A 10,877-nucleotide genomic window follows, 5' to 3' on the forward strand; every position below is an offset into this window, starting at 1 on the left:
CAAATATTTCACTTTTTCCTCCACAAATTGTAACTTTTCTTGTGATACCCGTAGGCCCTTTTGTGCAAGAAAGTTTAGAAATTGAATGCTTTCTTTTCTTACATCCTCCTTATTATTCCCTGCTATGAGCAGATCATCTACATACTGTAACAGCACGTTCCCCGTTTGTACCTGGTATTCTTTTAGGAGCTCTTCCAGGTATGTTTGTAGCCCATATCCCTGGGAATACCTGATCCAATATATCTTCAATCTGACTTCTCCCTCGACATGATTAGTGATCAAAATTAAGCTTTTAACATCTCTATATACTGTTGGTCCTTTACTTTTAAAGTGATCTCGCCTCCTTTGAAAGTAATGGTTGCTCCCAAGTGTTCTAACAAATCTCTCCCCAAAAGAGCTTTTGCGGAGTTAGGCATATACAAAAACTTACGGATGCCCCATTGTTTTCCCAATTGTTATTTTAGTAGTTTACAAAAATAAGCCTTTTCACCTTGGCCAGTCGCCCCTTTTATCATCATATAATCATCCCCAAAGGTATTAAAGCTTTGTTTAAAACTGAATACATTGCACCTGTATCAACCAAAAATTCCATTATAACCAGTGTTTCTGCTAGGGAAGATTCCTCCCCTGGTCCCGTCAGCCTAGTTCCAATTCAGTCACCCGAGCCACCCCATGGCACTCCCACTAGGGTAGTCTCACTCCCAGCGTCCAAACTCCTCATAGCACTCACACCGATCCGGTTCCACAGAAGAGGAGGTTACTCCCCCACTTCTGTCCGACATTCGTCCTCCACCAGTTTTAAAGCAACCAGCGCAGCCGTGGCTGTAGCACGACCCAGCTTTTTCTTTTCTACCTATTTCCAATTCCTATACACTCTCCATGCTCAAACACAGGAACTGCGGCAGCGTCCCTCCTTTCCCCTTTGGTTTTCCCTTTTTTATTTATTTATTTATTATTTTTCACAGGTGCTCACCCTGCTCTGCAGGGGTTACAGATGCCTGCCTCTGCAACAGCACTTCTGGTTTAACCCCTTCTTAACCCTGAATGTGAATGTGCTGCTTGCTGCCAGTGACAGCAATTTCCTCCTCCTTATCAATACCTGATAGGACAGAGGCAGAGGGTGCTCCTCTCGGAGGTACCTGTGGTATATAATTTTCTTGATGACTGTCCCAATATCACAGGCTGAACAACATCTCTCCAGCTTAGCTTTCTGTTTTTCCCTGTCCTTTTCCAAAACGAAAATTAGGGATCTGGCAGAGTTATATTAATTTCACATTCTGTCTGCCACTCCAGGTGCTTTCTTAAAGCGAAACATATCTGCGTGCATTACTTCATTGCATTTTCTTGGCCACCTCAAAACCAACATAAATTGTAAAAAAATGCATTAGAATTCAGAGTTCCATTTTTAGGCCATTTTTCCTGATTTTCCAAAGTTTATAAGGGCCACCATTGATTACAATATTTTACCAATGTTGTCTTGTTTACCGAGCCCCCAGAAGAACCTCCCAGTTCTTTCCAATGTGCCAAAATGTAACCCAATGGGCTTTTCTTCACAATTCCCTTGTTTTGACCGGCTCCCATTTCAAACAATCTCTTACAAATCTCTATAGCTTCTCTTTCCCAGTGCTCTGCAAATGCACTTAAAATATGAGAGCACCTACACACAAGTTTTATGATATTCTCAGGGGATTCAGTAAGATAGTATCTCTGGGTTCTGCAGATCAACTCCCCTGTCATTAGAACATAGTTTCAGTTCCAGCAAAATTTACACTGCCCTAGTATCCACAACAGGTTCCACTGTTCAAAACTTACTATGCACTCATATGTCAGGTTACGAAGGTTTTCCTGATATCCCCCGTTGATTGTCCCAAAAAGAGAGACATTAATTGTTGTATTCTCATTTTTTTTTTTTTTTCCTTTGTAATCACATCTTCTCAAATTTTCTTTGATACCTTTTATAAACCCTTTCTCAGTTTTCCATTCTAACTTCCCGGAAGTCCGCCAGGATTTTGTGGTTTTTCTCCACAAAGTAATCTTTCATTTCTGGTCACCGATTAGATAATTATAATTTTCTACCTGGCAGTGTTTTGTAAGACACCCCGAGCAGTATCTGCCCCACCGGTGTCCTGAGTCCACGTGAAATGCCACCCGTCACATACAGTTACACTCCTACAAGGCACATACTCTCACAGGGCATATAGGAAATTCCCTTGCCCTTGTATTTCGTAAAGTTATCCACTGCGGGAGGGGTAGTCGGACCTTCCCCCGCTTTCTGAGCTGCTTGATGGTTATACACAGACAAGACACAGGACAGAAAAACATAAACGCTTCGTCCGTCTCCGGCCGCTCCCCTCGCGGAGACACGGAACCGCGGATTAGGACTCCACACTCGCTTCGTAGCTACGCTACGTCTCAGTCACACAGAAACACATGGGATCCCACACACTCACGCTATGGTTCCGCTTGCCCTTCTCCTGCTTCCTACACGGTCATTAGCAGGTCCGCCCTGGCTCCCAAAACTTGGGATGCGGCGAAAACCCGGGCTCGCCCGATCCGCCTCCAGGATCGCTGGCAGCCGCGCTATCGGTCGACGAGCCCCCAGCTTGCAAGCCCTGCCTGCCAAGGGGAACTCCGCTGTGCGCCAGACGTCTCTGCACGCCTTACCAGCAGCCCCGGCCACGCGTACGCCCTACAGGCCCCCCAAAGTACCTAAATTCCAAGCACACCGCCTCTCCGCAGCCGGCGCAGGTCGCTGTCTGTCCCCGCAGTGAGTGGATGAGAAGCGGAGCTCCTCCAGGCAAGCGGCCTGGGGTGGGGCTTAGGATATCCGCTCCTCACCCGATCCTGCAGCCGAACAGAGGCCTCCTGGCTGGCTCGCCAAATTGATACGCGGATTGACTCCACAACTCGTTAAAGTTGTAAAGTAGGTATGCTTTATTCAGCGCTGAGGTGCATGGGGATCGTTCCTCCAAAGTATGCACACCCAGGGTCGTTTTTCCTTTACATTTATTCCCTTACGCCTATACATATTTAGTATCTGTCCCCGCTTCATATTATACCTTCTTTTTCTTTTGTTTAGTTTTTTTTTATCTCATTCAGCGGGTAAAGTCTAGCTCCCGGTCTTTTTAGCCACACTTCCGCATATTGACTCTCCTCAGGGTTAAGGGGTTTTTTATTATTAACCCAGAGGTTTAATTGCTGTCTTACCCAATCTTCTTCTGACCCATAGATTGGCCAAAAAACATTTTTAAAAATCTTCTTCCCTCCCCATATCTTAGTACAATATTCTATCATTTTTTGCTTATCTTTCCCTAAGGTTCCAGGGAGACATCTCCAATTGTCTAAGATATATGCCAGAGGGGTATTCTTAGGTACAATGGGTACCCATCCCATGGGAGTCGAAGGCTTGCTGCCCTTCGCCCCCATCTTCTGGAACATCTCCGAACACGCACTCGCTCGCTCCCCCTTGTTCCTGGCCCAGTCCCTCGCGGGAGATGGGAACCGCAGTACTTAAGGGTCCACACTCGCTTGGTTCAGTATATCGAACCTCTCATTCGTTATATTCCAGGAAACCCAATCCCGCCCGAACGGTAAACCCGCGAACAATCTCTGCCGTGAACAATTTCACTCTGCAGTCCTCCGCCGCGAACTATTTCGCTCTGCGGAAAGTTTCGCAATATACTTACGCGTCCTGCGTCTTCGTCCGGACTCCCGTGCACAGAATTTTTATGGGATTTTACCGGTTCCTTCTTTGCTCATATTCTAGCATTTAGGTTCGTCGGTAAGGATGAGGTAAGCTGTTGGTCGCGGGGCCGCGAAACGCCGCGGGGCGCCTCCCCGGAGGACCAAAGCCCACCGTTCCTTATCCGAGTCACGGCACCAGAAATTGTTATAAATTGAGACCACAACGGATCATAATCCAATTGGAATTTTATTAATTATAGCAAGTAGAATATGAGCAAAGACAGCGCTGGACGACAGGGGAGTCTGCGCTCCGCCAACTGCCGTGCTGAGCAGTTCAAACAGTCCCTTTTTATACATCTTTACTTCCGTGTTCATGAAGTAGTGGAGGTACTCTGCGCATGCTTCAGCTGTTGTTAGGGGGTCGTTTTCTGCCTCCTGATGGTCGTTGAGGCCGAAGCGAGAAGTCTTCCTCTTTTGTCCCATTGTTGACCCCTCTACTCCTATGTCCTTTGTTCGTCTTATCTCTGCCATTTCCTGGAACATCTTACAGCTATCTTTAGGCAACATCTGCTATGTTTGCATAAGCGATAAGCGATTGCGGTTGGCGACTCTTAGGCCATCTCTTCATGCAGGCTTGATGAAGCACTGGAGATGATCACGTTGGTATTTAGCTTGTCACTGGCTATTAGCACTAGCCCGCCATTTATAAATCTGCACAGGAGATGCTGAGTGACGGCCTCAGAGGGTATTTGGCAATCCCGTATTTCTTTGTTTTCAGGCTAAAGGTCCCGCGTTACGGAAACTTGATCTCAGCTGATGTACGAGCTTGGTGCTGGGAAGGCCGTTTCCTTAAAAGTCTTTTTCTGCAGCTCTCTGGTGGCGGGAACTTGATGCTATTGACCAACAAACAGCTGCATGTGCTTGCGTTTCTTGTCCCGTTTGTAGGTGAGCAAGAGCATACGGTGAGCGTCAAAATAAACACCAGTATGGAGAGCCGGTGGGTTCTTGCCCGTGTCAACAGGAGCGTAACTCGCTGCGCGGCTGTTTGCTGACCACTTAACTGACATTTCCAAAGGGACATGTCTGGGCAGCAGCAGGCTGCTCTTGCTCCGTTGCTGTGGTTACAGCCCGGCAACAGTTGCCAGGGCGCAGGGAGCTCAGCTCCGTGTTGTGGTTACAGCCCTGCGACAATTATGACCACATAGGTCGCAAGGCTCCATTGGCTTGGCCACAGCTCCGTGAGCGTTGCAGCGGGCAGTAGAGCTGCAGTGGCTGCTACGTACGCAGTGGGGCTGGAGAGCCAAGGCAGCAGGAGCAGCATCATGCTGGGCCAGAAGCCAAACCTCAGCAAGCGCATCCGTGAGATGCGGGCCAGCATAGCCCTGCAAGGTGCTGCCCCGTTGGCTTTGCATTATGGACTGGGCCAAGTCGGGGGCTTTTGGTCCCCGCATCGTCCTGCACGGTACCAACAGCTCCTCAATGTCCTGCAGGGCTAGCGAGGACGTTTTACTCCAAGCCAGAGGAAGAAAAGTTCAATGAGAACCGGGAGCTGCTGCCCCAGCTGCGAGAGGCGGTGCAGGAGGATACCCGTGTCCTGGGCCGTGTGCGGAAGGTACCAGCAGGTCCCATTTGCTGCCTCCGTGACTGTGGCTCTGCCGGAGCTGCAGAGCCAGCTTCTCCACTGGTCCTCTCCGGGAGCAGGAAGTGCAGGGCAGCAGGAGGCTGGGACCGTCCCCAGCCTGGCACTGATGTGCTCTCTGCCCTTCTTTGCCCACAGCATGAGCTCACCCTCTCTGAGGCTTGCGCAGCGGAGCAGCCCTTGGGCATTGCTTTGGCCAGTAAGACGGTGGAGGTAATAGCAGAGTCCAGCGGGCGCAGGCTGCTCGCAGCGGGCTGGGGTTCAGGGGATGCTCAGAAGGACCGGTTGTAGGGAACAGGGACCTGGTGCCAGCCCCAGGACAGCCCCACAGGGCTGGTGCAGTGAGACACCGGGTGTCCATGAGTGGTCCCGTGGAACCCTTTGCACTGCAGGACCCATCAGTGTCTCCGTTAGCTCCCTGAGCGGGACCTTTGCCGCAGCAGAGCTCCTGTCCCGCCAAGGGAGCGAGCAGGTGCCAGCATCACCAGCTCTGCCTTGGCAAAGAGTTGTGCGGGCAGGACCCCTTCTCCCGTGGGTGCCCAGCGAGCCCTGCCTCCAGCCTGGCAAATGCTCACATCCCACGCAGGTGGCCCAGGAGAAGCTGCGGGCCGAAATCTATGGCCGGGTGAACACGTGCAACATGCTGCTGTACCAGGTGAAGCAGCGGAGCCGGGCCAAGGAGCAGCTGCAGAGGCGGCTGCAGCAGCTGCAGGATGTGCGGATGGACGAGAAGCAGCACCAGGCACAGGTCCCAGGGCCCCTTGCTGGGGTGGCAGCACCCGTGGGGGGGTTCAGTCAAGCCTGCAGCCCTGGGTGGGCGCCGGTCTCAGCACATGGGCTCACCCCTTGTCCCCAACCATCTCTGCCCCAGGTGGTTCGGACGCTGGAGAGCAGCATTGAGAAGACGCAGACAAAAGTCCACGCTGGGCAGAAGGTGACTGCCCTGTACGTGGCGGTGCGGGATGCCCTGAGGAAGGTGAGCTCATCCTCACTGCGCCGTGCTCTCAGCCGCTCCCCCTGCAAAGGCCCTGAAGTGCCCAAGGGGCTGTGCTGGTGGGACACCCTCCTGCAGGAGCTCCTCCTGCTCCCCCCCATCTTCTGTCCCAGCACAGGGCACCCCTGGGACTCAGTGGGCTGTGGCTCCCCGTGTCCCAGGAGCTGGCCCACCTGCCTCTGCACCTGGACGTGCTGAGTGAGACGGCCGAGCTGCAGCACGGGGAGGTGGAAGACATGGAGCTCAGGGCCTCGCATGGTCTCAGAGCTGCTCGTGTAGCCAAGGTGAGACGGTCCAGCGCACCTCAGGGTGCTTTCCTGCCCTGCAGAGCCCACAGGTGGCACCAGGTGCCCAGGCTGCTGAGTCTTCCTTCGAGGAAAAGCAAGACTGAGCTTGGCCTCCCCACAGCACCCTCCCGTGTGTGGCTCTCGGGCCAGGCTGCCCTGCGCTGGGGACAGCTGCCTGAAGCACTGGCCGTGGGGAAGGTGGCATTCTCCATTCTCTAGCTGTCCTTGCTCAGTTTCCTTCCGGGGCTGTTTACTCGGGGTAGGGGGTGGCATTTTTGTGCTGGCCGTGCCCATGTTAGAAGCCCACAGAGGTCCATTGTAGCTTTGGGAGCCACTTCTTTTCTGCTCTGCTCTGCTCTGCTCTGCTCCAGGAGCACAAGGCCAGGATGGAAGCCCAGTTCCGTGCCGAGAGAGAGCTCAGGGCCCGCACCCTGGCTGCTCGGAAAGAGCGCGTAGACAGACGCTGGCTCAAGGAAGCAGAAGAAAGGCTTCTGAAAGCGGTGAGCTGGGGGGACCTGGCCCAGGCAGGGTTGCAGGCACAGGGCGGGCATCGGTGCCCAGCCTCCCGTGGGCGAGGGGCTGCAGAGCCAGCTCCCCCAGGGTGCCAGCAGCTCAGCGGTGACGATGAACATCCTTGCAGCAAGCCAGGCATGACGTCGCCAGGGACTTGCTGAGCCTGCCCGAGCAGGACCCGCTGGTGGGTGAGTGCCTGTCAGGGTGCAGGGGGGGGATGCGGGCGCAGCCGCAGGCATCCTTCCCTGCCACAACCTTTCCACCCCAGCTGCCAAACCGGAGGCCACCAAGTCCCGGCTGGAGCGTGACGCCTGGCTGACGGAGAAGATGGAGAAGGCCAAGGCTGCGGTGCAGTGCTCCTGCCTCTGGGTGAGCTGAAAACCCATCTCTGGTAGAAGCTGGGGCTGCTCCAGCCCCAGGGAGCTGAGCCTTGTCTGCTCACCTTGGTCCATTGCAGGGTTATCTGCCCTCCTCTGTCCCCAGAGCCCCCCAGGGCCCCTCTTGTGCAGGCAGGGACGGAACTGCTGTGCTCCACGACACGAACTTGCAGCGGTTCCTGTGGTTCCTGGGGCAGAAACCTCCCCAGGACCGCGGCCCAGATCCTGTACCCTGCAGGAGTGGCCTGGGCTGAGTCCATGTGCTCTCCCCCGGCCAGGACGTCCCCGGCAGGCTCCTGGCACAGCAGAAGTCCCTGGCGGCACTCGAACAGTACCTCAGAGGGCGCCAGGAGAAGCAGCAGGAGCTGAAGAAGGCACTGAAGGAGCTGGAGATGCAGCGGGATGAGCTGAAGTTTCGCCAGCCCGCAGACACAAGCAGGTGCTGCTGGGCTCCGGACAGCCATGCCAAAGGGGCCACCAGCCCTGGGGGCAGGGGGGCATGTGCATGGCAGGTGTCCCAACAGGGCACCCCTTCCTTTGTCACCCTGCGGCTGCCCACCCCTCCCGCACTGGGAGGGTTTCTGAGCAGAGTGCTGCCCCAGCTCTGGCGCTGGCAGAGCACCCAACGAGGAGCCTTGCTCCTTGCCTGGCACGGGAAGTGGGCCCAGCAGCAGCACGGGGTTGAGCTGCAGGCAGCACCTCTGCTCTGCGCTTGGGGCAGGGGAGAACGTGGGCAGCAGCTTTTGCAAGAGCTCTGGGGCGTCTGCAGCCCTGTGCACTTGGATGGATGTGACCGTGCTTGGCTCCAGGGGGCTGGAGGAGGAGCTGAGGACGAGGCTGCAGTGGGAGGAGGCTCGGCTGGCAGAGAGGCGAGCGCAGCTGCTGAGGAGCCAGGAGACGCTGCTGGACTTTGCAAACGGACTCGACAGCCTCTGGGGCCGTCTGCGGGGCATCACCGTGCCTGGCCAGGTACCCGCACAGGGCCGGGCTGAGCACAGCCCAGGCTCTGCTCGCTGCTGCAACGGCTCCGTGTGGTGACGCTCGGTGCAGCAGCCATCACCCCGAGGGGCTCGCTTTCCCCACCGAGGCTGTTCTCTCTCTGACTCCAGGAGCATTCTGTCAAGGCCGTGGGAGCGCACGAGAAGCTCCAGCAGTGTGAGCAGAAGCTGCAGTACCTGGTGCAGCGGGTGGCTCACCTGCCCCCCTGCAGCCACAGCGAGGACGATGAGGTGCCCGGGGGCTCCATCCCTGCTGCGCTCTCTGGGGACCCACACAGGCTTTCCCGGGTGGCCCAGCCCAAGCCATCCTCCCAGCTGGAGGATGGAGGTGCTCGAGGGAGGAGCCACGGAGCAGCTCAGGCCCCGGTGGCCCTGGGCTCTGTGGGCTGTTCCCTACCAGGGGCACATGGAGCTTGGGCACCCCTTTGCTTGGAACACCCGCCTCCCCTTCAGCTGTGAACACAGCGTCTCTTTCACAGACTTTTGTGAAGGTCAGGCAGCTGCTGGAGAAAACCCTCCTGAACGAGCCGCAGAACCAGAAGGTTTCCTTGGAGGACGTGTGCATGAGGGTCCAAGGTAGGAAAGGGGACACATCCCACAGCAACTGCCCCAGGCATTTCTGGGCGTCCTTGCCCACCTCCCAGTGTCCCAGCAGAGCCCAACCCAGGAGTTGCTCCGGGCGCTGGGGCTGACCTCGGCTGTCTCCAGGGCTTTGAGCATGGGGCTGGTTTTATGTGTGGATGTGGGAGAGCGAAGGCAGGCGGTGGGCTGGGGAGCGCAGAACCACCGCAGGAGCAAGGAGGGATGCTGTGGGGCAAGCGGGGAGACCCTCGTCGTCTTCAAAATCACTGGGCAGCAGATGCCAGCCGCCCTCCAAACTGTGCCGGCTCCTCCTGGGGACACAGGCACAGCAGAGGCAGCCCCGCAGTCCCTCCCCAGCCCGCTCCTCTGCGCTCTCTCCTGCAGACGATTCTGATTTTGGGGACAACCAGAGCAGCCTTGTCCTCAGCAGAGAAGACATCAAGAAGCAAGGGCTGCGGCTGATCGAAAGCAAGAAGAAAAGCAAGAGGAAGTAGCGCTCGCTCCCCGAGAGCTGGGGACGCCCCAGACCACCCCTTGTACACTTTCCCCTTGGTTTAATAGAGGAGATGCTTTTCATTCCTCCAAAGCTCGTGTTAGAGCCGAAAGAGGAGGTCGCAAGTCACTTCTGTCCACGGAACATGTGGCTCAAAGGTGGAGGGGAGCTGAGCTGGCTTTGCAGGCAGCCACATCCCCTGCCCCTCTCCCCACAGTGGTGGCAATGGGCTGGGCTGGGGCCATCTTTCTTGGGCAGAGCACAGCTGGGGGCAGGCTGGCTTTCTCCCCCTTGCTGCCGTGGGTCCAACACCTTCCTGGGCCCTCTGCACACTTCCCGGACCCCGACGGGCTGGCACAGAGGGCACTACGCCAAGCCTTTGGCTCCAGCATGGGAACCTCAGCCCTGCCCATAGCTCACAGGCCGTCTTCTCTTCTCTACAGAAGCATCACCTACACGTGGTGAGCACCAGATAGGCCTCACCGACATGCCAACCTGCCCTTTCTTAGCCCCCTAAAACTCCATCCCTCCACGTGGAAGGGAACCAAGGAAAACCTAGGGTGCAATGTGGGCACTGGCGGCAGGCAGAATGGGAGCCCTGGGGTGCTGAGGCAGCAAGGAGGCCTGTGTGAGAGGACCGCCGCTCCACTGGGCTGAGGGACTGAGGAGCAGTGGGTCTGGCCCCCACATGGGCACACTGTCCCCACCACAGTGGGGTGGACAGCGGCATCCATGAGGAATGGCTCTCGGAGATCCGAGAGGAGCACGGAGGAAGGGGAGGGGGGCAGAAAACAAAAGTGACGCGCAGTGCAATTCTTCATCCACTGGTGTCAAGGAGGCTGGCCAGCAGGATGCCGAGACGAAATTCCTGCAGACCGTCTTCACCCTGTGTGAAGCTGGCAGGGCCAGGGGCTTCTCGCAGTGCCTGCAGGAGTTCTACCACCAATTGCAGGTGGTAGAGACTGTTATAAAGATTTCGTCTTAGCCGTGATCTGATTCTATTATTTTATTACAACTGATTACTATCGAGAGGCAATAAGCAATCAGCGCTGGGTGCGCCGGGGAGTCTCCGCCGCACCAGAGACGCACACCGGGGAGATGTCTTTCCCATGCAATTAACCACTATCTTAGCCCCGTAAATTCCATTCGCTCTCTGGTTACTTATCCTGTAACGGGATGTACGTATCTCTTAGTTACATAGCCCCCTTAAAGCATTCAAGCAGTTCAACAAAGCACCCTTAGAAAACAAAGCGGTAGAGTAAAAGGGGTTATTCCTTTTTTTCTTCTTCTCTCTCATCAGTGTATTGACA

The 10,877-nt window shown here is 55.6% G+C and overlaps 1 protein-coding gene across 1 annotated transcript; it reads left to right on the plus strand.

The window, feature by feature from the left end:
* Positions 1–5,006: 5,006 nt before the first annotated feature.
* Positions 5,007–9,184, plus strand: LOC136022120 (uncharacterized). The gene is made up of 13 exons (XM_065695053.1): positions 5,007–5,073; positions 5,175–5,296; positions 5,462–5,522; positions 5,716–6,071; positions 6,195–6,299; positions 6,479–6,601; positions 6,976–7,104; positions 7,245–7,305; positions 7,386–7,486; positions 7,773–7,929; positions 8,081–8,463; positions 8,604–8,723; positions 8,972–9,184. Exons 1-13 carry the CDS (start codon positions 5,007–5,009, stop codon positions 9,182–9,184), a joined length of 1,998 nt encoding a protein of 665 aa, XP_065551125.1.
* The last annotated feature ends 1,693 nt before the right edge of the window (positions 9,185–10,877 follow it).

Source organism: Lathamus discolor, chromosome 14 (assembly GCF_037157495.1).
Source record: "Lathamus discolor isolate bLatDis1 chromosome 14, bLatDis1.hap1, whole genome shotgun sequence".
In the NCBI taxonomy this organism is placed as follows: domain Eukaryota; kingdom Metazoa; phylum Chordata; class Aves; order Psittaciformes; family Psittacidae; genus Lathamus; species Lathamus discolor.